Source organism: Falco naumanni, chromosome Z, assembly GCF_017639655.2.
Source record: "Falco naumanni isolate bFalNau1 chromosome Z, bFalNau1.pat, whole genome shotgun sequence".
NCBI lineage: Eukaryota > Metazoa > Chordata > Aves > Falconiformes > Falconidae > Falco > Falco naumanni.
Window position 1 is genome coordinate 17,562,300 of NC_054080.1, and position 25,086 is coordinate 17,587,385.

At 45.5% G+C, this 25,086-nt stretch overlaps 2 protein-coding genes and 1 long non-coding RNA gene across 8 annotated transcripts in view; 1 reads left to right on the plus strand and 2 right to left on the minus strand.

The window, feature by feature from the left end:
* Positions 1 to 486: 486 nt before the first annotated feature.
* LOC121081237 lies at positions 487 to 8,197 on the minus strand. 3 transcript variants are annotated; one of them, XR_005825619.1, is made up of 5 exons: positions 7,619 to 8,197; positions 4,513 to 4,538; positions 3,630 to 4,342; positions 2,616 to 3,341; positions 487 to 1,834 (listed from the first exon to the last, which is right to left on the minus strand). It is a non-coding gene; the product is annotated as an uncharacterized LOC121081237 (long non-coding RNA). The 3 variants fall into 3 exon arrangements; XR_005825618.1 differs by having other exon boundaries at positions 2,616 to 2,711; positions 3,073 to 4,342; XR_005825617.1 differs by having other exon boundaries at positions 2,616 to 4,342.
* Positions 8,198 to 9,359: 1,162 nt separating this feature from the next.
* XPA (XPA, DNA damage recognition and repair factor) lies at positions 9,360 to 16,601 on the plus strand. The gene is given in 7 exon segments (XM_040580094.1): positions 9,360 to 9,613; positions 9,979 to 10,007; positions 10,009 to 10,093; positions 12,207 to 12,312; positions 13,955 to 14,120; positions 14,778 to 14,895; positions 16,373 to 16,601. Coding segments are annotated over 7 exon segments (813 nt in total). The 5' UTR covers positions 9,360 to 9,453; the 3' UTR covers positions 16,522 to 16,601.
* Positions 16,602 to 18,476: 1,875 nt separating this feature from the next.
* NCBP1 (nuclear cap binding protein subunit 1) overlaps positions 18,477 to 25,086 on the minus strand; it is a 31,529-nt gene continuing 24,919 nt past the window's right edge. For 2 of the 4 annotated variants that reach the window (XM_040579346.1, XM_040579345.1), the window contains exons 20-23: positions 24,917 to 25,031; positions 22,339 to 22,482; positions 21,802 to 21,915; positions 18,477 to 20,915 (exon numbers count right to left, since the gene is read on the minus strand). In XM_040579346.1, coding sequence (XP_040435280.1) covers positions 20,802 to 20,915; positions 21,802 to 21,915; positions 22,339 to 22,482; positions 24,917 to 25,031 — 487 coding nt within the window. In that variant the 3' untranslated portion in view covers positions 18,477 to 20,801. Of the gene's footprint in view, positions 20,916 to 21,801; positions 21,916 to 22,338; positions 22,489 to 24,916; positions 25,032 to 25,086 lie in introns of all 4 variants that reach the window. The other 2 variants (XM_040579344.1, XM_040579343.1) reach the window with 1 other exon arrangement.

A 25,086-nucleotide genomic window follows, 5' to 3' on the forward strand; every position in this document is an offset into this window, starting at 1 on the left:
GTGGGAGACTTGTAACGGAATTAAATGAAAACTCTTGCTATTCTTACAGCTGTGTTAACGCAAAAAACCACAATGCATTAAAGTGGAGCTGTGTAACTGAAGATATTGTCTGGCTTAGCGTTAAATTAGAGGAAAGCGCAACCGGGTGGGGATTAGACAACCCAGCTTTATGGCTGATTCCAAATAACTTAGCAAGATTCCACTTATTACGAATTCACTTAAGTTTTTATAGTGTTTACAATTAGTTGTCACAGGAACTCCGAGGAACGAAGTCCAACGGCATTCATGGACCAGTAATAAGAGCACCCTCTACTGGCCATTATCACAGGCTTTAATTAAATGTTTTTAAGCAAGCCGTTGGTGTATCTGCCTTCTCATGCACAGAGAGTACCCAGAAAGTTTATTAAAATATGCATATGAACACGCTGTATGCTATTCACGCTATATCAGTCCAACAGACACAGTGCAAAGATTTACCTCGTTTATTCACCAAAAATGTTATGCATTTAATAAAAATACTTGAACACTTTTTGTAGCTTAGGGCAAAATAATTCTTATTTTTGCAGTTTTCAGAACTGTCCAGGAAACTCTCAGGAAGGATACAAAAAAATGACAGAGCAGTAAGTTTGGTCTCCATACCAGGGACCTTAGGAGAAACTACAACAGAGAATGGAATTAATGTACAGCCGCATAAAGATGATGTGTTGAGGAGAAAGCAATGTGGCTGCTGTAAAAGGCAGTCGTGATATACTGATCCTTACAGATCTGTTGCAGTTCTCTGAAGCAACCATGGAACATGTAGACTTCCCATTTAATCATAGCTTTTCAAAGATCCCTAAGTACAGAATTTACCATAAGATACTATAGAATGAGTATCTTGATAATCATTAAACTTAAAACCAGAATTAGAACATAAGTACTAGGTTGGAATGTGTGAGTAACTTAGAGCATCTTCGGCCAAGTTAGCTTCAGTTAGACTAAGCAGGAGTTACAGCATCAGAAACTGTCAAAGGTAAGGGACAGATGGTTTGAGTCTTTCCAGAAGCAAAAGATTAGGAAGAATAGCTCAAATGCCAAGTAGCCATCAAGCGTGCTCTGCCTGCATTTAATTTCCAAACACACCTCCTAGACATGTACCACAGCACAACAATTTGCCATATCATATTAGTATCACACTGGTCTTTATTTAATTATTCTATTGCATGATTAATTTATCAAGTAAAGTTCTTGTTATTTGCTACTATGAGAACATACTACTTACTGGGTAGGTCCTCTGGGGTTTGCCACGTAAACATATGAGTCAAGAGGATTGATGTTGTGTGTGAGAAACTTTAAAAGCAGGATTCTGCCTAAGTTAAGATAATTTTGTGTTGTACAGAAGTTTACTGCAGTGTGTGATTTGGAGTGATCACTTTGGGAAAGGTAAGCAGTGGCAAGAAATCAAGTTTCACAGTATCAAGTGAATTAATGAAATGATGAAAGAAAAAATGCAAGTATTTAAATTATCATGGTATTACAGCAGAAACTGAGGCTGTATGTCACAGCACTAAAATGTTCCAGGGGACCAATCCTATGGACAACAGGAGAGACAGACTCAGAAAATAAAGAAATTGGGATAAAGCATTCAGTGCTTTTGAACGTACCATGAGAAATTACAAAGCTCAGAGAAGAAATGGAGTGGCTAGTCCACATAAACAGTCCAAGTCCATGGATGCTGGAGATGATTTGTACCGGTAGCACTTTTGGACTTTGGTAGACGCCAAAGTAAAAGTTAATGAATTCATGACATGTTGCCAGGACTTCGCCAACTGGTTTTCTTGTTTTCTCAGAAAAGCTAGGGGGGAGGGGGGAGGAAGAAGATTTGAAACTCATAAAAAACCGTTCAAATATAACCTACAAAAATGTGTATCATTCAGAACTTCCTGAAAATCTCAGGGAGGGGGGGGGGGGAACCCAAACAACCAAAAAAACCCAGAAAAAAACCCAGAAAAAAACCCAAAACTGGGGGGGGGGGAATGAAAAAATGTGACTTGGAGAAGATCCAAAACTTGACAGGTCAAGGTCCAAGCTGGCTGAGTTTAAGCAGAGGGACAGAGCACATCCAAGCTGGTGGCAGAGCTAAGATGTCCTTCCTGGCACGGGTCAGCAGCGGTGGTCCATGGGCTGCAGTGGCTGGTGGCTGCCAGATCTAGACAAGATGCTTTCCTAAACAGGTGAGGATGCTTTCCCTCAGCTGTGAACCATTTATTTGCCTCCAAATTCAAAGAGGATGCTGAAAACCAGGAGCCTTTGACCTCTTTTGTAGCTAAAACTGCGGCTGAGTGAAAACCAAGGAGATGCAAGTCTCCTGCTGCAGCAAAAGTGCCATGTTGCTAGATCACTAACAAGATCCCAAATCTAATCAGGAGGAGAAAAAAACTCTTTCCGCTTCCCCTCATTTTAATTTTTCCTCAGAAATTACTTCCCAAGCTTTAGGCAATAACCAGACATACCATGCACTTCAGTAAAAGGGCTCCAGCAAACAGGCAAAGCTCAGCCTACTTACACCACAAAGAAAACCAATTCTGAAAGAGCACAAACCAGTGTCAAAAACAAATGGGAGGATGTGGCTTTACCTTGCTGCCGCTGTGTGAAAGTCTGATCGGAACAGAATAACCAGGAACATTTGGATGAAGGGGAATTAACACAGGAATGTAGTGTATGTCTCAAACCTGTAAGGAAGAAGTTAGAGGCATCAGGAACTCTTTTCATTTTCCTTCACTCATTAACAGTTTCAACTAAATCAGGGGTATTAAAACCTTTGGAACCCACTTTTCCCTGTTCCAAGAGAGAAATCAATTAAAGCTGCATGTTAAATCATTATGGTCACTGCTATTCTTTCAGGCCATACCAAGCCAAGTTCTCCCCTAGAGAAAACAAAACCCCAGGGACAAAAAAAATGAATGAACTGAGGGAATCCAGGTAGCAAGTGAAGACCCTGATCAGAAGTTATTTGCTGATCATGTTGAGAGGATACATTCAGATTACGTTCAAGATTCACATGCTGTTGACAGCATAGTCCCTCAGAGGTACCTCCCACTGGTCCTGCATTCCTAGTTGGCTCCGTATTTCCCTTGCAGGCTGGCTGGTGTGGACCTACAATGCATGGTCCAGTCACTAAGATCAACTCCACATCATCCTTCTCCTCCTGTGCTTCAGCACACTGGACTGGCTGCAGTTCCTGGTGGTGTCTCTCCTGAGCAGGACAGGGGGCTGGAGGTGCAGCGCTGCGAGATGGACTTCTCATCACACGATTGCAGCTAACACTAGGAAGCCAAATTCTGCAGGAGATACGATCAGACCTGTGGACAATGGCACGAAAATGTTTTGCAGAGACTGGCGAGTACCGGAACAGATACATCTTGCTTAAATCTTGGTAACTGGGACATATTTTCTTGCTACAGCAGACTTTGTCAGCTGTTTCACAGCTTTCTGTTCCAGCTACTCTGCATACAGGAAAAATTCAGGCTGACTTGGAAGCAATCATAAGAAGAATCCCTTTATAGTATGGCTTAAAAAAAAAAAAAAAAGGTATAATACATTGAATGATACAAAGCAGAAATTTGAAGAATTTCTTTTTAAATACTTACATTCCCCAGCTCCTTAAACACTTCAGGAAGACCAGAATTTTACACTTTTCTCCAGAACACTCAACCTTTCACCATCAATACAGCTACATCTCATGTCTCGGAGATTAGTATAACAGATGATGTACTGGTTTTCTGTCTCAGAAATGCCTGAGATCCTTTTAATAGAAAGAAAAAATGACTAAAAAATTAGACAAAGTTTCTTAATGCTTCTAAGTTGCTACAGGAAAGATTCTCGCATGGATTAAATAACCGGTCAGTTAGGAATACTGAGAAGGGGGGGAAAATCTGCCAACACACACATCCCTCTTACGTGGTATGTGAATAATCCACACGACAAGCCTCACGTGTTTGGGAAAAAAGCCCCGAAACCCCAAAAGTTGAACTTCCTGACACTTGAGACAGGTCTTCAGACCCATTTCCACACCATCTCCTCCACCAGCCATTGGTGGGGCAAGAAAAACCTCCCAGTACCTTAGCTTCAGAAAAAAATGCATACTTTCCTACAATGTTTTTATTCTTTGTACTGAAGATACCGAATTGTCAAAGGCTGCTAGGCCGCAGTTACAGAACATGCTTGTTTTGCCACAGTTTCGCGTTCTTCTTGTGCATGGAAAAGAAAGGTGATTTTCCTGGTAAAATAGTGCAAGAGGATTTGTCTTTCTGGATTGCCAATCAACAACAACAAAGGTGTGCAGCCAGCTTTGTGGTGATCTCTGAAAGAGTAAAAAGCAGCATTTTTTCATCATGCTTGACATTTTCCTGTTCACAGATGTGAAACCAATATTTTCTATTGATATTAAAAGAAAACATATTAAAGTCCTATTCAGTAAAAGTAATAAAACAGAAAAGTCATGTACAATGCTAGTAAATGAAAGATACTTACATTGTAATTTCACATCCTGTCATCTCCTGCAACAAGAATATAATAACAAACTTGCATTAAGATCTCCTGTCAGGGAAGAATGCCAATTTTTGTCTTTAAACATTTGCACTTCAGTCCTTGCCTACCTGTTCTTTTCAGATCTGTTGCTCAAGCATTCAACACTTTACGTGTTTCCTCCATTATCTATCTGTTCAACCAAGATTATATACATCAATTGGGAGATGATAAATGGAGCGTGAAGACAGGTCACATTACTATGAAAATCCCCTCCTACAGGTAGTGAGCAAATGAGAAAATCTCACAGAGAGATGACAAACTTAATTTACTCTGCGTGTCCCATTCTGTCCGACAGGATGATTCACCGCGTATCTCTGATCCATGGGCTATGGCATAGCTGAATTCAGAAAGAGAACATTCAAATCCAAGCAGGTGTACTCTCCGGTTTTAACAAGTTCCCTTCGTTTTTCATAGGTCACATGCTTCTTTTTCACCAAGAAGACAGCAATACTTTGCCACTTATTTATTTAAGGTAACTTAAGAAATGGGTGTATCAGACTAAAAACCTCATGGAAATATAATTGCAAAGGGCATGGTATGTTTTGCTTCTCACCCTTGAGGATGCAAGTGAACTGTTCTCTCCCTTAAAACCATTTGAAATCATTGGACAAAATCCAACGTCTTAGTCATGCTAAGAGGCAGCAGCCAACAGCCTGTCTGCATTGGCTGGTCAGATGCTGCTACAGAATTCAAATGTGGCTAAAACTGATGCTGTTACCCAAACCATCGAACAGAGGGAGAGGGAGAGGGAGAGGGAGAGGGAGAGGGAGAGGGAGAGGGAGAGGGAGAGGGGGGAGAGCGGTAAAGAAACTTTGCTCCACAGCTGCTCCCTTCAAAAGACAAGCCCACAGAAAAGTAGGACACTGTTAGATCTGTTTCTCATGGAGTGAATATTTTTACCGAGGCAGCACAAAAACGTGGTTTGGTTATAGGTGTGCAACTGCAATGCAAGTGTATGCAGACTGCTATCAAGGCTTTGTGGACATGGAAAAATAACTGTATCGTGAGGTGAAGTGGAAATACACAGCACAGCAGATGCTCTGTAAGTAAATCCTGGTATAGATGAGCATAGAATCTGGTGTGAAAGACCCCATCACACAGGCTTACTCGTTATTATGTGGCTCCAGGTGTTTAAGTATCAGTTACAGTGTGATTAGCTGTGAATACCGAGGAGGAAGAGGTGTACTGCCTTGGGTGAAGAACCCATTCAGTCCAACGTCCTGTTTCCACCACAGGCCACCGGCAAACATCAAGGGAGGAGGAAAAAACAAGGCAAATATATGGTACCTCCTCTGCAACACTCCCACAGCCTCCAACTGCTTTCAGCTCTGGGGATTTCCTGAGCCTGAGGGGGTGTTTGTTCACGAACTCTCAACACAGCCTTCTTCCAAACATTTGGCCAACCTCTCCTGCACCCCAGCGCGACACCCTGTGCCCGTGGTGTCGTTCTGAAAGGCACAGCACACATCCAACCCCATGTCACTGCACAAAGAACCACCTCTCTTGTTTGGTTAGAGCCTGGCTCCCACCACCGCAGATCTGATGATTTCTGCTCAAAGAGTCAAATGCCATTCACCCTCTCCAAGTTACTTAGGATGTGACAGGCCTCAGGCACATCCTCTGTAAGTAAATTCTTCTGAGTGAAAACTCCAAGCCTACTCGTTTGTTTCACGGGACATAAAGACAGGCAGCTGAGCATCCTTGCTATCCTTTTCCAGTTCCAGTATTTCCCAAGAAGCAGGAAACCTGACCAGGCACAGTGCTCCTGGCACGAGCTCAACGTGGATTTGTGGAGTGTCATAAAGAGGTCCCTGTTTTGTTCCTCATCCCTTTCCTTAAAATGTGCTTTGCTTTTCCAAACACCAAAATGGTGTTTATGCAGGCCACACATACGCAAAGTCTCACTCCCCTGTAGCAGCAACCAGTTCAGGTATCGCTATCATTTATGCAAAGTTAGGACTTGGTTTCTGCACATGCATCATCCTGCATTTATCTACCCGGTATTCAATCGACTTTTTTTACTGCCTAGTCACCCACATTCTTTGTAGATGACCCTCACCTCTGCTACCTTAAAAAAGTTTTGTAGAGTCAGCAAACATTTTCATTCTGCTGCTCATCCTTTCCTCTAAGAGTGATGAGTTGTCAAGCACTGCATAGCTGCCTCCCTGCGCACAACTACTCGCTGATGCTGTTCTCTGTGGCTATGAAATAATGCATGTCTACACTTGCCAATTAACGACAGCTACTTTTTAATACACGGTTACCAGCAGCCAAGTAATATCAAGTATTACTTGGCATACGGCACCTGAAAAACTATCTAGAACACAGATACCACTATTATTAACTCATGTGCCCCCACTAAGCCCTGTGTGTTTAATATTAAACATGAGCATTATCGCATGACCAGAGGAGAGCATATGAGATAGTTTGTAACCCCTTGCTAATGCATAGCTGTTAGTTTTATTACCTTCCCATGACCATGAAAATTAGGAGCACTGTATGTGATTCATTCTAGCCTGAAGCAGACCTGGGGAGAATATTCTCCTGTGATTACCCAGCCAGACTGACCCTGAGAAATAGAAGAAAACCTCTAGTATGCTTCTAAAACAGTTTCACTTCATAATGCACTAGTTGCACTGCACAGATAGCTGTGATCCAGTGTCAATTTCGCTTGAGTGCCTTGCCTCTGAATTTGCTTTTGTTTGTATCTTCTGGCTTCCTTTTAATCCTAATTCCAGTTTGCTTGATTAGTAACCAAGTCGTTCTGCCCTTGGAAAAAAACCCTTACACAGGGTCTCAAATGTGACTTCACTTTGACGCAGTTTTGGTTTTGGTTTGTGAATAATACAGAACTATTTGTTAACCCCCAAGCACAACTCTAAAGTTCACTCTTCCCTGAATTCCCACTCCCACAGAACAAGGGAGAAAAGACTGGCATTAGCATAAAATAAGGAGTCCAGACATACGTGTGTTTGCTTTTCAAGCAAACAATTCGATTTGCAAGTCATCTAGTAAATGTTTTGCTTTGAACTACTTTTATTTTACTTACTTGAAATGTATTTATTAACCTCTTTGTAACTGCACCGTCAGTAAGTCCGAAGGGAAGAGTACCGAGCCTGGAGAAACGTGTGCTCATACTGTGCCATTTCATAAGCTGCTTCCCGTAGGCCAGGACCACAATTTATGTTTTCATCTACTGAATACCTCGTGTTATAGACCCTTCTCCTTGACTCTCGGACATGTTCACTGTGGCGCTTTTCCAGCTTTATGCAAACACTGCAGAGCAATCTTGCTGGAAGCATACGGTTTAGTAGGGCTTGGTTGTTCATGTTTAAGGAAGAGGTTCTGTGATCCGTGACAAGAGGGCTATTTTACTTGACAGCAGGAACTGCCTACCGCTCATGCAAATATTTGAACCGCCTAAAATGTCTTCGTCTGCGTTTGACGACAGAGATATATATATATATATATATTTTTTTTTTTTCCAATTCCCAGAAGCAGCACGTCCTTTTCGCAGCGTTCACAGCACACTCTGCTGGCTGCTGCTGCAAGTTAATACCTAGAGCGGGCAGCCGGCTGAAGAAATAAAATGTTTTTTCCGACGCCGCAGAGAGAAGAGCCTATGCAGGTAAATGGCTGGGGGTGGCTCGGGCTGGGGGGATCCCCCGGGGGCAGCAGGGGAGTGCCGGCAGTTATCGCAGTGACAGGGAAGGGTGGGCGAGGATGGGGACGAAGGGTGCCTTCCGTGCCGTCAGGTCACGGCGGTTCGCAATGGAGGCAGGAGCCGAGCTCTGCAGCAATGCCTCCATTTCCGCCGCGGCAAGGACGGGCCCGCTCGCCGGCTGTTGCTCGCTAAGCTGGCTTTACACGAAAGTGGCTTAGAGCCACATTTGCATGACAAAGCCATTTAAGTGTCGCTCGGCGCTGAGGCGGGCTGCGGGCTCCACGTATCCCGGTGGTGCGTGGATCCTGCGCCACGCCGGGGGGCAGCGGTGGGGGTGTGGGGGACCGACACCCGGTGCCCGCTCGGGGCGCGGCGGGGGGACGGTGCCCTTCTGGGGGGGAGAACGTGGCGGAGGCCGCGGGGCCGGCGGGCAGGGACCCGGCGCGGGCAGGGACCCGGCGCGGGCAGGACCCGCCGCCTCCCCCGGGGCCGCGGCCGCGCGCGTTGGGGGAGCCCGAGCCCGACGGAGCGGGGCCGGGCCCGCGTGCTCCCATGCCCCGCCGGGCCAGGGGCAGCGCCGCGCCCGCCGGGCCGGGCCGGCTTCGCTGGGACAAAGGGGCATTTGCCGCCGGGGAGTTCCCGCCGCGCGGGGCGGTGGTTGGTGCCGGCTTTTTTTTTTTTTTTTTTTTTTTACCCAAACGGGGTTGCTCAAGTCTGGCGCCAGGGCTGGTGCAGAAAGCGCTCGAAACCGCACACGCGGCCCAGCTCGGAAATCGCAGGGTCATCGCCCCCTCCCCCACCCCGCCCCGCCGGACTGATGAAACCCTGGGCCCCCACCCCGCCGCGGCCGGGCCGCCCCCCCTCTCCCGTTTCCCCCCCGGGCGCCCCCCACCCCACCCCGGGCAGGGCCGGGCGGCGCCCCCCGCCCCCCGCGGCCGGGCGCCACGCAGGCCGCAGCCCCCGCCCCCCCAGCCCCCGCGCGCCCCTCCCCCCGCGCTTCCCGGCACCCCCGGCACGGCGGCGGGGCGGGGCCCGCCGTGGCGGTGCGGGGAGGCGAGGCGGCGGCTACGCGCCTGCTCGGGGGGCCTCGCCCCTGCCGCCCCCTCCCCCGCCTCCCTCTCTGCGCAGGCGCAGTGCGGCGGCGGCTCGGCGAGGGGAAGGGCGAGCCGTCGCTGCCGGAGCGGGGGGGATCCGCGGGGCTCCGCGCTTCAGCCGCCGCCATGGCGGGCGCGGCTCCGGCCCCGGCGGAGGAGGCTTCGGGCGCGGCAGACGAGCGGCCGCCCCTCTCGGCGGCGGCGTTGGCGAAGATCGAGCGGAACCGGCAACGGGCGCTGGCACTGCGGCAGGCGCGGCTGGCGGCTCGGCCCTACCCTGCCGCAGGTCGGATGGCGGCGGCGGACGGGCCCGGCCTCGCCGGGCGGCTCCCCGCGCCCTTTATCTTTTTTCTGGGGGGGAGACGGGGAGACGGGCGCGGAGACGGACGGGCGGGGGGGGGGGGGGCGCTGCGCCGCCGTTAGGCGGGAGGCGGCGGGGAGAAGGAGCGGGAAGGGCGGGGGGGGGGGTTGGGGGGGAAGCCGCGGCGCGCGAGGTTCCCCCCCTCCCCCCACGTGGGGGGAGGGGGGGGCCCCTCGTGCGCGCCGCGGCCCCCCGCCTCGCGCCGCGGGGGAGCGCGCGCGCGCCCCCTGCCGGCGGCGGCCCCAGCCGCGCGCGCTAACGCGGCGGCTCGTTTGTCTTCTGCAGGCGGCGTGCGGGCGCGGGCCCCCCCCAAGGTCGTCGACACGGGAGGGGGCTTCTTCCTGGAGGAGGAGGAGGAGGAGGAGGAAGAGCCCGGCGCCGCCGAGAAGATCGTGCATCCCCCCGGTAAAAAAAAATACCAAAAAAATCACCGGAGGGAGCGGCGCGGGGTAGAGGGGCGGCTGGGGCGCCGGGGGGGCGGCGCCGCGTGCCGGGGCCGGGGGGGGAGGGCAGGAAGGCGCGGGGGCGACAGCGAGCCGCCTTCGGGCTGAGCGAGCGGGGCGGGTTGGGCGCCTTTTTTTTTTTTTTTTCCCGGGCTTTTTTTTTCCACCCCCTTTCTTTCTCCATCTTTTTTTTTCGGCTTCCCCCCCACCCCCACTTCCCTCCCAGCCCGTCTTTCTGCATGTGCTCGATTTCTGGCGCGTCCGATTCTTCAGCATTACAGCGGCTAGCAAATACGCGGTAATTAAAAATGAAGAATTTTAAGCCGCGGAAGTAGGACACAGTCAATGCCCTTGGGTATAGCACGTTTTTTCTTTTTCCTTTTTATTCTCTTTTCCTCGATAAACGTTTATTTTCACTATTTATTTCGGGAATTCGAATTTTAAGACCAAAATAAGTGTAAATTTTCGCGGGTTCGTCGGTTCTGGGGATTTTGAGGTTGATACCGTGCATGCCAAGATCAGAGCACTGCTGCAGTGCCAGCTTTTATCGTTATAAAACGTATTGACGCCAAGTTGCTGATCGTTTGGTGGAGGATTTCAACATACTGTCTTGTGATATTGTGCCTCCAAAAAGCAAATGGAGAAGTAAGGATCCCAAAATAGATCCACTTTCTTCTCTGGGATTGCCTTTGTCTTGCTTTGTTCTGCTCTGAATCAGCTGCGGGGCTGTTGGTGCAGTGTATCTCTTTGTTAGAAATCGCCACCAGATTTCGTTAAGAGTGTAAACAACTGGCAGCCCTCCTTTTTTTGAGGGGTTAATGTTTAAAAATAAATTTAGTAGGTGTGGGATGCCTGTGCACTGGGGGTATTTTTGCTGTGTAATTCATAATGTCATTGTCTTAATAAAACGTCTTCACGTTCGGGAGTACTGCCTTAAATGATGAAATGTGATGTAAGAGCATGACTATGTGAAGTACTAAGAATCCCGCTGTCGGTAGCAGGACTGAATTGGCATAAAATGTCGTCTTTGCTAGATCGAACCTGCTATAAATGCAAACGCAATTAAAAATGTATGGTGCTGCATGCCAAGCATTAATCTTCTGTTTCAGGTATTGTTAATATTCTGCAGTATTACCTCATTTTCAGTTCGTGAAACTGTATAAAAATGTTAATTTTCTGCTAGAACTACAATGTTACTGTTAAAAGGAACATTCCTTGTAGCCGCGGTTACCTAAATCGGTGTTTCTTTGCGTCCCATGGAATGTAAAGCAGATGGCGATGACGCTGGAGGTGATCTACCCGGCGAGGATTCGGCCAGAAGTGATGGCCGGCACTGGGATGAGTCTGGGCTTGGAGCAGTGCTGAGAGGGCTTGGGGAGAGGATTGTAGTGGAGCTCCATCCCCATTCCACTCCTAGCAGCTCTCTGGCCATCCACCTCCATTTCTGCCAGCTGGAATGGACAAGAGCCTTGCCAACCGCCCCAGGCCTCCATCGAGCTCGTTTAGGGAGAGGCAGGTGTGGCTGAGCTAGGAAAAAAACTGGAGCAGAGCTGAGAGGACTATGATGCCAGTGCAGCTCCGGTACTGCTTCCTGCTCTAGCCCACCCTCTTCGAACTGCATCCCCTTTCTCTGCTTCCTTCCGTTACTGCCTGTGCGTCCTCTCTCAATCGGGGACGTATTATGGAGGGCCGGAACGGAGGGAAGCTGTAGGAGGGGATATGAAGCACTTTATGGGGAAATGCCGAGGACTTTTTTTTTTTTTTTTTTTTTTTTTTTTTTATAACAATGGCTAAGTCGAAACAAATGTGTGCATTTGAATGTTGAAATCCAATACTTAATACAGCGAACCTTCCAGCAAGAACAGAAATAACACCAGCAGAGATGGGATTGTATGATACCGGGTTTGAGTTTGTACTGTATCTTTCTGGAAAACTTAAAAGAGGAGTGAAACTAGTCTGTAAAAAAATACTATGAGAATATAATGTAAATTTTAGTAAAATTGCCTGTAATACCAACTCCATATGCTTGGTTTTTAACGTGGTAGTTAGTAAAAAAAAAAACTTCTTTCCATTAGCACCCGTACTAGAATTTGACTATCTCATCTGTGGAGACTGTGGCAAAGAATTCATGGATTCCTACCTTATGCAGCACTTTGATTGGGCGACATGTGATAATTGCAGGTATTACAAATAATCAGGAGGGGGAAGCTTTATTTTATGTAAAGATTGCTGGCTTATAATTTAGTTAATTAAAATAATTCTGTGTAATTAAAATGGCTGTCAGCAAAGAGACATTTTTCAGTAACTTAATACTGAAAAAGTAAGTGGAAGTCGACTGATAATCTCTTGTATTTTCCATTATGGGGGTGAAGAACAGGAGCATTGTTTCAGGAGCCTGTCTTAGCATAGGGGACACAAGTAGATTTTTATTTTACATGACGTTGGGGAACACGGTGTCGGGGGGGGGGGGGGGGGGGGCAGTTTAGTGTGTTCGTCAGCCTGGGCTTTACTGCCTGGTCGCAGACTCGAGCAGCTTGAAAAACTTGACAGAACGCAAGAGCGTCTGCTTTCTGAGGTAGAGGGAGGTAAGATCAGGAGAGTTATTTGCAGTCCTAGTGCGTTAACCCGAGTGGAGTTGGTACTTTGGTCGGCGGGAGCGGGCTGGGGGCTGGGAGGGTGGCAGCCAAAGGGCAGGAGCCCACGGGAGGTGGCCGGCCGAGCCGCAGGGTAGGCAGCAGCTCGACCTTGAGCGGAAGGCAGGCAGCCCGCTGCGATACAGGAGAGGCTCCCACAGCTCAAAATAACCAGGGCAATGAAAGGGACCGAAGTACCCGTGAGTGCAAGAATGAATGGGGGGTGGGGGTGGGGGGAGGGGAGAAGATTGCAGCTAGGAGTTTGTTCTGTGAGCTTCCCTGCTTTCTCCCGGGTGCGGTCTGGGTATGCACATGCTGTAGGCAGTTCTCACAGTCGTTACAGGCAAAGTGCTGTCTCTTGAAGGTAAGATGGGTGGAAAAGGGATGTTAAGGACAGCGCTAGGAGCCTTGGAAGCGGTTTTCCTCTCAGACTGAGTAGCTCTTGTAGCTGAACGTTAGGGATTCCTCGGTGCGTTAGCTTTTACTGTGGACTTTGAATTCTAGTAAAGCTACATTTGCATTAGTAGTTCCTTGGTGACTGTTGCTAGCACTTGCTGTTTGGCAGACTGTTCTGGCTCGTGCAGGTTATCAGGGTTGCGTAAACGTAATCTTTCGTTAACTTAAATGCTGCTGTGTTTACACTTTTTCACTATCTGCCTGATAAATGTTGCAGTGTTTCAAGGTCTTCATTTTGCGGTTTCTCTGCCTACTGGCTGGCGTTTAGAAACGAGTGCTCTGCATTGCTAGTTGTTTCTGGGATCTAGAAGCATATGGAGTGTGTATATTCTCAGGTGGTCTGACCTGTCTCAGATTACACATTCTTTCTCTCTTGACCATGTGTCAGGCTTGTACTTTTGTCCTCTTGAATTGCATCTGGGCTAGGTGAATGCCTAAAGTAATTCATACTCTTAAGTTTCAGTTACTCCCTCTCATAAGAAAATAGAAGCAAAACCCTTCTAGAAGAAGTCTCAGCCTATGTGTGCTCAAATGGGAGATTTTTTTAAACTTCATTTCAGGAAACTGATCCTGAAGTTTAGCTAGGTTGATGGTTTCCAAAGTTTTTGCATACATAAAAACGGAGAGGGTGAGGGCTTGCCTGTGTTTCAGGAATGGTAGAAGCAATGGGGATTTAGATGTTAATAATGTGGGTTTCAGGTGTAGCTTTCTCATCATTATTTTACATCTTCCAGAGATGCTGAAGATAAACATAAGCTTATAACAAGGACAGAAGCAAAAGAAGAGTATCTTCTCAAAGACTGTGACTTAGACAAGAGAGAACCAGTGCTCAGATTCATAGTGAAGAAAAACCCTCATAATTCGCGATGGGGTGACATGAAACTTTATTTAAAACTACAGGTATGGAAATTGTTAAGAGTATTTCAGACCTTTTTTTACCTTCGTGGAACTTTGGTAGCCAAAATGGTGTCACTTCAGTTCTGATTTCTGAGGGGTTTTGTTAAAGCTTACATTATACTTATATTGCACTTACATTACATGTAGCTTGTGTAAATTTTCTGTATAGTTAAAGAGCCATGATCCAAATTCCTGAGAGCATTTTAAAGATGTTCGTGGACCACAGCCTCAGTGGTTTGTACAATTAGAGGTCACAAAGTGCATGGCCTTTCAGTGCTACTCTGAAGTGCTTGTGGCAGCTGCTGCAGTGTGTGGCCCTTTGTAGCTGTGGCTTCAGGTTCACACAGCTCTGCCCTCGGGCAGCGGGGAAAGAAGTAGGTTTTCCAGGGCCTTGTCATTTCTTGTTTGCTGCTTCTGTAGGAATGCTGCTTCAGAGCTGGGTTTAACTTCCGTAAGTTATATCTAGCCGATACTAAAAATCAATGTTGCCTGTTAACTGTGGAAGGAGTGTTGGCGAGTCGAGAGCAGAGACAGATGGGAGGCAGAGGCAAGATTGAGTTGGCTTTTGTATGTGTAGGAAAAAAATTAAATTTGTGAGTTAGAATAGTTAACTTCTATCGTTTCAGGGGAAAAAGAAACACGTTTATGTCCATCCTGTAGGTAGTCAAGCGTTCTCTTGAAGTCTGGGGTAGTGAAGAATCATTGCAAGAAGCAAAGGAGCTCCGCCGTGACAACAGAGAGAAGATGAAACAGAAGAAGTTTGATAAGAAAGTTAAAGGTAAAGGGTTAAACTTGCATACTGCAGTACCTGAAGTAAAGTACAGTTCTGTTTGAATTCGTTTCTGCATCTGATTAAATTATTTAGAAAATCTTCAGTGTGGCAAAATGGAGGCTTTCAGGAGCTGTGTGGGTAAGACTGGAGCAGTCTGGTCTGACCTCATAGCTGGCTATTTTGGGCGGAGGGTTGGACTGGGGATCTGAGGGCACATCCAACCTGAATTACCCTGTTGTCCTATGGGCATGATGTAAGTGACAGAATTCAATTAATGATGGTTCATTATGGTGCTTTTAAATTTGGTATGACCCAGCATGTGCCATAGATTGATCCTGCTACTTTTCCTGACATGTGAAGAGTGTGGATTTTTGTGGAAGTGGGTTATAATTCTGGCATGTGTATGCATTCAGGTGGAGTAGCTGTAAATGAAGGCAGAAAATGCCTTTTCTCTGTTCGCAGTATTCCCAGCTTCTGTTTCTAGGGCTCATTATCCTTGGTTTTGCCTGATCAGTTAGTATTTAGGAGTATTTAATGGGTAGAACTTCTGAAAAATACTTTCAGCACAGACGCATTAGTAATTTTAAAAAAAGACCGTGTTTGTTTCTTTGCAAGAGCTGTGGCTTGTCATGATGTCTCTGCTGCCCGTAGCATCCATGCTTTGCTTTGGGTTGGTATTCAGAGAGGCAGAGCACTCCAGCTGGCTGTGCTGGTATTATCTGGGGGAGGTGGAAAGGGAGACTGAGCAAATAACCCCCTGTCTTGACCATTGATGTTCAGCACACAGAAGGGCTGGCAGCAGACTGTAGCCAAGATGCCAGAGTTCAGCGCAAGTACAGGCCTTAACGTGACAAAGTTTGCAGCCTGAACGGCTTGGCTCACAACGTGACTACGCTTTGCTGTTCGGTATGCTTGCCACCCACTTGCAACATCCGGATAATATCTTGTGCTGCCAGGCTGCCAGCCTGTGCTCTCTTGAAAACCCGCTGACTTCACTGCGGCTGCTGCAGAGGCAACTCACATTATTGGGCATAAAGCTTAGAGAATGCACAGTCATTTGGGAGGCTTACAGTGACCTGAATGAGAAGTACGCTTTCTTGGTCATGTAAAACAAATGAGTTTTTTTTTTATTTTATAAAATATTACTCTGCATTCCATGTACCTCTTTTGGGTACTTTTGAATGGCTTCCTGTAAAAAGGCAGTGGGCAAGTTAGTCCAGATGAACTAAAATCTTCTCTCATGAGATCTTGTGACAACTTGTGTCAGGGTAGTTCTTGCCCTTTAAAACATGCAAACAAGATGATGATTGCAAGGCAAGTCAAAGCTTGTTCTTGCAATAGCAGATTCTCACCCAAAACTTAGGGAAGACAGGCAACAAACAGATTGTCATCTGTAGTCCTCAGAAAGGTGGTTAGCCTGAGTTTTATTAACCATTATTTAAGATTTTAATAAATCTTAAAAATGTCTTTTATTTCTCATCAGAACTCCGCCGTGCCGTGAGGAGTAGTTTGTGGAAGAAAGAAACAAGTATCCATGAACATGAGTATGGACCAGAAAAAAACATAGATGAAGATACATATAAAAAGACATGTACTGTATGTGGCCATGAGTTAACTTATGAGAAGATGTAGTGTCTAATCTGTGTTTTCTTTATTTCATTATCTTTTAAATGGTATTTTGTATTAAAGTCAAATAAATGCTAATTATGAACGAGCTGTTGCCAAATCCTGTGATGTGCCTCGGTTGTAAGAAGCTCTGTACAGAACAATAAGCTTTGGCTTTTAAGCTAGATCTTGGTGTAGAATGAAACTCGTTTTTAACAGTTCAATGTGGGCATTCCACTTAATATGCTGATGAAATCAAGATGAACGTCCCACTGCTTGACTGGTTCTGTTAGGGAGGAGGAAGGCTACATGGTTTTTGTCCTAATGTCTGGTTTCCAGGTACTGTTTACTGGTTGTGGGTGGGTGGAGGGCAGCCAGCTGATACAGCACCTCCTCTGGTTGTTGGAGACCATGTCGTGGAGCAGGTTCTGCTGGAAGACTTGGCTCCATTAAGGGAGAAGTCTTCCAAAGAAAAGCTGCCTGTTCCTGGGAAGATTCTGACACATCTCTACCATGTTTCATACGGGAGAGTCCTTCTGTAAGTGTATTCTCTGCTGCTTTTCTTGCAAGTTTTAGACCCAAGGTGACTCTTAAAATGTCAAAATTACTCTTAAAACTTTTAAATGATAGGGTAAATACCTGTCCTGTGGTAGTGGTGGTGAGTAGCATTCCAAGGTCAGTCTCTTCAAGTGTGCCTGAATGATGTTTGCTTTCAGTAGAGGGTGGCTTTACTTTCAAATTTCTCAAATTTCAAACCCTTGGTTCTTACAGCTCTTGTGGAGATAGCAAAAGTGAAAGAACATGCTCTAGGCAGCGGCTCTGCATTTGTTCACTGTTGTAACTACAGCAGATACCAGTGAAATCTCTGGAGGCTTCCCAGGGGAGCCTGGGCCATGGTAGCTGCACAGAACTGCAATGTTACAGGAGAAGTGGTGTCTGGGGAGGGTGGATGATGGTTCCACTAATAACTTCACTTCTCCAATGCTGGCTTTGTGGTTTGCAGCCCCCAGCGACCTGCCTTCCCACCAAGCATGGGGGTCTCTGGGCCCTGCATGATCTAAGAACATGGCACATGGCGTTGGCTGCAGGGCAGGAAAGCAGGACCTGGCAGGGCTTTTGGAGGTACTTGGCTCTGGTAAGACCCCACTTGGAGTACTGTACTCAGCTCTGGTGACCCCAGCATAAGGACATGAACCTGTTGGAGCACATGCAGAGGAGTGCCACAAAGACAGTAAGCCTGGAGCACCTCTCCCATCAAGACAAGCTGAGAGAGTTGGGGTTCAACCTGGGGAAGAGAAGGCTCTAGGGAGACCTTACAGCAGCCTTCCAGTACCTAAAGTGGGCCTACAGGAAAGCTGGAGAGGGATGTTTCATTCATAGTGACAGAACAAGGGGGAGTGGCCTTAAACTGAAAGAGCTTTAGATAATACCCGAGAGGCACTCATCCCTGTGAGGAACAGGCTGCCCAGAGGAGCTGTGGATGCCCCTTCCCTGGCAGTGCTCAAGGCCTGGTCTAGTGCAGGTGTCACTGCCCATGGCAGAGGGTTGGAACTCTACAAACCAGTGTTGTCTTGCACCCCAAAGCATCCGTGTAGGGCAGCAGGGTGGCGTGCACTGGCTGCTGACTCACTTAGCCCAGGGCAGGCTGCAGCAGCCACCCCTCAGCCAGCACCACCCACCCACCCCCTGCCTCGCCTTCTGCAGCAGCACCACCCAGAAGACAGGCGGTGCCAAGGGTGACAGAGCATTTCCACATGGGCACCCTCCTGGCATCCATGCTTGCCTCACTCAGGTGGGGCAACCACGTTAGATCAGCCCCAGGGCACAAGGAGGTGAAGGCTTGTGTGTTCATCGGGGTATCAGGAACCATGCAGGGGAAACTGCTCTAAAGCCAACTGCATTTAACACCTGCATAACCCTGCCATGACTGCTACACCTCAGTGGTCCCCAGAATAGCCAGGAAAAACACTCCCAACAGCAGCCTTCTTCACCTTCATTTATTTCTATCTTTGTGCATTTTTTCCAACTACCACATTTTTACAGCATCTTTACATGATCCACCTCCCCCATGCACCAGCAGTTCCAAGTTTCTCCAGTTAGCTGCTTGGTAGCACTGTGCAAGCTTCTCTCCTCTTTCCCACAGATGCAACCAGTTTCCCAGTCAAGTCAGGTGTACACCACTGGACCTACGAAGAGGGGAAGGTGTCCAACAGACTCAAGAAATTAATCAAAGCCCATGCTCACCGTGGAAATCGATTTAATTTTGAAAGACATTGCTATTTGGTTTTAAATCATTGGATTACACTCAGGCATTTACAACTGGATCCCCAGCACCCACATTTGTCAAGGCTCAGAGGAAGTTACAGGTTTGCAAGTTTTAACTGCATTATCAATGTTACAGATATCACATTTGTAGTCAGACCGCCACCATTAGTTAACATCAGAACTCTGACACTGATCTGAACCAGTGAAAAAAAAACATTAAACCCCAATTAAAACCTCTACAGTATTGTTTCTTAAAAAAAACAACAACCAAAACAAACCAACCAAACACCTATTTGATTACTCGAGAACATTAACAGAGAAATAGTTGAAGCAGAAGTCTGTGCATGACTGACAAAACTCCTGCATAAAGCAGATCTACAACAATTAACAGTATAACCTATAGGAATGGAGGGATCAGTCACATCAGAAAGGGCAAGCAGAGAAAGCAGAGTAACATATCTAAGTCTACAAGGATATATCTGATTGCTGCAGGCCACATACAAACTTAGGTCAAAGTAAAAAGCTCCATTTTTTACCCTTCTTGATTAATCAGGAGGTCAGTTGGTCACGTATGGATGAAATGCATTACTAGGTATAATACTTGAAAAAATAATTCATACAGGAACAAAATTATTCAAAAGCTCATAACTTTCTAAGCTTAAACTGAATAGCATGGGGTATTTTAAACATACATCTGCAAAATGAAGAGACCATAAACAGCCTGGAAATACACTGCACAGTGACAGACCTGAGCACCTAAGGCATCATCTGTGCCACTCATCACTGCTTACTATGATACAGACCACACTGGTTTGGCATTTATGTATGTAATGTTACTTGCACAACTCGGAACTAAGGCTACTCTATTTTCAGGTTGTTTTCCCAGTTCTAGTCTTCTGTGAGATCTTACTTAATTTAGCATAAAATTCCGTCTCGAGACATGGCAGTCACGTGCTGTTGTCACATTTTAAAGCAAGGGAAGGTTAGCAGATGCAGCCACAGCAAAGCAGCTGTTACTAAGCCAGATGAGGTGAGGGCACTGGGTTCATCCCACCATCACCACCAGAAAGATTCCTGGCATCACTGCAGGGCCAGCCCAGCACAAGCTTGGCAGCCCAAATTATTACAGGTTGAAATAAGGGAACAAGCTAAATGCTGCCCTGCCCTCTCCCCTGGCATCTGGGGCTGGAGCTCCCAACACCCAGGTAAGGCTTGCAGTACGGAAGTAAGAAGTTTGTTCCGCTCCAGCTCTTGCTTACTGTCTGCATCTACCAGTGAAGACTGCTGCCAGAAGCAGTTCACAATTCTTTGCCCATACTGCAAAAAGGATTGCATTTTTTCAGAAGTTATCCATGATGTTCCACTACCGATTGTTTATAGCTACTGTAATAAGACACTAAACAATACATTAAAAAAAAAACATATTTCAATTGTATTACAACCATGTTCTTCCAAAGTGTTGAAATCTAGCTGGCTTGGTAATGAACAAATTCATACGCTCTATACTACTTTGAAAACTTAACTCAAGTGTTTCACATGCCCAAAATTACGATGCTTTTCCTGTGCCATGCTAGAGAACTTACCACACTGCTCACTGAGAGGGTGCATTCCCTTTCAGATTCACAAAGCGCTATAAACTGTTTCTCATTTTTGCAACTCCTTTCATTTAAGGGCCAGGCAGAGGTAACAAATTCTACTTCAGGGCTTTTTTTTTTTTTTTTTTTTGGGTTTTTTGGGTTTTTTTTTTTTTTTTTTATTTTTTTATCTTTGTTTCTGGGTTTTTATGTAAACAACGGGGAAAAACAAAAATACTATCATGAAGTAAAAAAATTCATACTTCATGTCTATCCCCTATCAGTCATATCTTCTAAGGCTTATGATACTTAGTTTTCTGTTGGTTAGAGTACTGTATTCTTTTATATAGGAGCACATGAAACGCAGTTTTAGTCAAAAATTTCTTAAATCCCCATGTGAAGTTTTCTTATTAAAAAAAAACTTAAATTCATTAAAGTCCTGCAGAGAAAACTGCCTGTGAATAATCCTCAGGCCTGCAGAGCACAGAACTGCTGAAACACAGCCAGTATGTGGTGGTCCAGTTCAGCTGTAAACAGGAGGTTCTCTAGGGTGACCATGTACTGCTGGATTATCTGATGATGCTGGCAGATAAAAAACAAAACCAAAAAACAAATCTTTACTGTTTTCATTTATCATTGTACAACAACAGGCAGAGCAGTCAAGACAAGTAAGAAGCACAGGTCAAATATTTTCATCAAACTAGTTAAGCACATCTCATTTTCACAACACGGTAGCCACTGACAAGCACAATGCAGAGCCACTGCTGACTGCAAGAAGAAAGCATGTGCTGAAATCCTGTCTTGAGAAGCACTGTGCTTCCTTGTAGCTTTTCACTCCTGGATCCTGAATTGTAAGCAACATGCAACAGCAGAGATATCCTAGGAGAATCAGGATATTTGCCTTCCTCTGAAGCCACATCCACTACCAGGGAAGGGTGCAGCTCAGGGCAGAATTATGTTGAAGAATGGGAGTGGTGGTATATCTTCCACTCACACAGGTATAATGTTCTATTTACTATCACTTTCATCCAGCCACCTGTGCTTGCTACCTGATTTAATATAGAGCCAAGAATTAAAAAAATATTTAAATAGATACTTTGATATATTTATGTATCTTATTAAAAGGAATTCTGCAGTATTTTAATCTGCTTATTTAAAAGACATGTATTTCAGCATCCTTGTTCACTCACAACTTTGCCCTTACTATGAACACACGGTTAAGAGGAGCTCAGAGGAATTCATAACCACATCTTGGTATCTTTTTGCAGGATGCTTACAGCGTGGGAATTAATCAAGGACCAGTCACACCAGTCTGTGACACAGATGCGGCCAGAACCGGAGTTGCAACTTAGCCCCACGCCAGCCTTCAGAGAAGACGCGCTGCCGCCACCTACCGCTACGCTGATGGAGTGCTCAGCTCCCCAGCACCCCCTGCCCACAGCCTGCCAAGCTCGGAAGCGAAACTTACTTGAAGGAAGATCTGCTGCAACCTCTCTATACAGCTCTTGTACCAAGGTGTAAATACATCAATTCCACCAGTCTCACAGCGCACCAAGTGCTCAGTTAACAACATAATGAAACGCTGCAGGAGAGAAAAAAAATCCACAACACAAACTTACTCACTTCTTGTAAAATGAAAGCAGGATCTTAACTTCAGGTAAGAGGATCTGGGGGAAGAAGCTTTGAAGAGCAGCCCAAGAACAATAATTTTGTTTTGCAAACACTGAATTTAGTAAGCAAATAAAATCCAGTTACCTTCTCGTTGTTCAGGAAACTGTATGCTAACAGAACTCCTCTGTTCCCAAGCGCTAACATCTGAACAGATCCTGCTCCAAAGCAGCCTTTGCAGCGGGATGATCTGGATTGACTCTACCCCACAGTAAACCCATCAACCCGTCCCATATTCATATTTCAAGAAGATGCCTGGCATACAAGTGACACTGAAATATTGTAAATCCAGTAACTTTAAAGCCTGGAAGTGAGAAGAGACTTTGCGCATCATTACCTGGAATATAACAAGGAAGAGATTCTTTTGCTCACTCTGGGCTGACTCCACTTTTTCTTGCAAGCGCTCTATCTGCTCTTCTAGCGGTCCATCTTCCCGATCACTACTTCGGTCATCATCATCATCATCATCATCACTGTCTCGCTGTAACTGACAACAACACAACACTAACTAGCAACCTAGTTGCCTGTGAATACTGTTAATGCCCTCTGGTTCCACACGTGAAGAGGTATGCAGAGCAACTGAACAGCAGCAACTGAAGGTGCTCTGTAGTTTAAGTAAGTATTGTATTTTGAAAGACATTTACTTTGAATATAATTCAGGAAAGAAATCTGGAAAGAAAAATGCCAGTGTGGGAAAGCCTTGGAAAAAATAAATCAAGATTTCAGAGAAACCAGAGCAAGCTTAAGATCTATCAGCCCTTTATTTAGTGGAAACACAGTAACAGGCAATACCCCTGCTGACTTTTAGCATTACCAGATAATGAAGAACTTTAAAAAAAATAAATCCTGGTGCAGGTCTTTTAAATTGTGTCCACTGCAGTAGGGCAGGTAATTCATTCAATTAACTGTTCTGAAATCTCAGGGCTCCTAAAAAATAAAGCACTTTGTGCAAGAACTCAGCCGAATCTGGTTGGTTAGCACAGAATGGAAACTAGAAACCATAGCCCATGGTGTTACAGTGGGGACTCCCTGTATTCACTATCAAAAGGGACGCTCTCAGACTAGAAGGGGTCAGCATGGAAACCAAAGTACTAACTAGGAACATGGCATGTTCACATTTCCTCAAAACCAAACCAACACAACCATCACCACCACAAAACACATGAGTACCAGACTTTGGAGCACAGGTAACGAAGTCTTACACAAGACTACAAGGGATACAGGAGGAAAGGCAGAATCAGATGGATTATGGTACATTCAAATACAGGCATTGCTTCAGTCTCATAGGATTGTTTCTGTGCAAAAATACCCACAAATTAACAGCTTAAAACTTCAAATATTTGTAAAAGGAGCACATGCAACTTGTGACAAATACAGAGTCATGTGTTAACTCACCTACTGCATAGTAAACAAAACTCAGAATCAGAAGATAATTAGCTCTGAATTAGCATAAAAAATACAAACTATTTACCAGAGCAAGTGAGAATTTAATTCTATTCTCTCTGTAGGAACTTGCTATTTCCCCATCGACAGAGGTTACCTGAACTCAAAATGCTAAAGGACCAATAGAACCTAGAAGGAAGCATGTGAGCCTTGGGCTCATTCTGTAGCGTGGCAATCCACTGCACGCTGGGGATATCAAAACTTGACGGCTTGCTTACTCGAAAAGGAATGGTCATGCAGAGTGCAACAGCCTGCAGAACTACTTACTGTTACACACAAATGTTTCTTCCTGGCACAGTACTTATTTAAAGTACTAAGTAATAAAGAGCTGCAGCAAGAGACAAGTACAGAAATGAAAACACTGGTATATTTGTTTAGAGATGCCAGAGAAGCTCTTTGCCTCACAGTAAGATCAATGACTGCATCTAGATCTTAAATGATGATCAGGCATTTATTAACCGGTGATCAACATCGATTGAGGATGCAAGCAACTAGGATGGCTGTTGTTGGGAGTGAAGGAAACAAGATGAAGGCGCTGGGATGAACCAACACTGGCAAACTGTATTAGTGATACCTCAACAGAAACTTCTGGAAAAAAAATGACTGACTCATGACTTCAAAAGCTATCAGCAGTCTCTGTGCCCCGGGCCAAATTCTGACATTAACTTCATCCAAAGCTTTGGACCTAGCTAAGGGATTTATGCAGGTAATCATACCCACAGACTACATACAAACATGGAAATTCTCTCTTGCTCTCTGCAATTCTTAACATGTTTACAAACTGACTTAATTCTATCACAACTAAGTATCGCGTTTAGCCAAACTTCCTTGTGCCCTATCTTTTGTGGCTGCCACATCCCATCATCCCATTTTAGCTGCCCCACTTGGGACAACAGAACACAACAGCGGCTGCTTGCTCATCAGTTTATTGTATACAGTAGCCTAGATCATGCAACACTATTCAGAAAAATAAGCTGGAAGAAGGAAGTGACGGATGCCAGTGTCAGAATCCAGCAGCATCCATCAGAAGAACAGTAACAGCCAACTCTTCAATAGCAAATAGCTGTTTCCGTGCACTTCTGCATGGAAGCCACAAGAGCATTCTTTTAACTTACTATAAACAATCCGAGTTAAATTGTTTATTGTTCTTACTGTTATCTAATAATGTACTTGGAATCCAGATTAGAAGTGGAAAACATACTTGTATGGAAGAGAAACTAGAGAACTTCAACAGAGCAACAAATGCCCTTAAAGATTTTACCGAATTCTTAGGTTATAGCTACCAATAGAACGGTGGACTGAGAACATGCATACAGTTTTTGATGTCTTAGTGTTACAGATGACGTGTCTGCAGACATGCTTCCTGATAAACATATTTATTCAGTCCTTCCCAAACCAACTGTGTGTCAGTTTGACAGCATGCAGGTTTGCTTAACTTTGATTAAAATAATTAAAAATTACAAATTACTCACTCTTTTGTGCTGCCTGGCCAATCTTGCCTTAGTCTCCCCCAGTTCTTTCTGAATCTTCAGAACATGCTTATTCATCTTACGAATTGTGGAATGTAAGATCTCCCAGATATAAAGCCTAGGAAAGACACGAAGCTCAAAATACTACATTATACACTACTCCAAGATAGAAA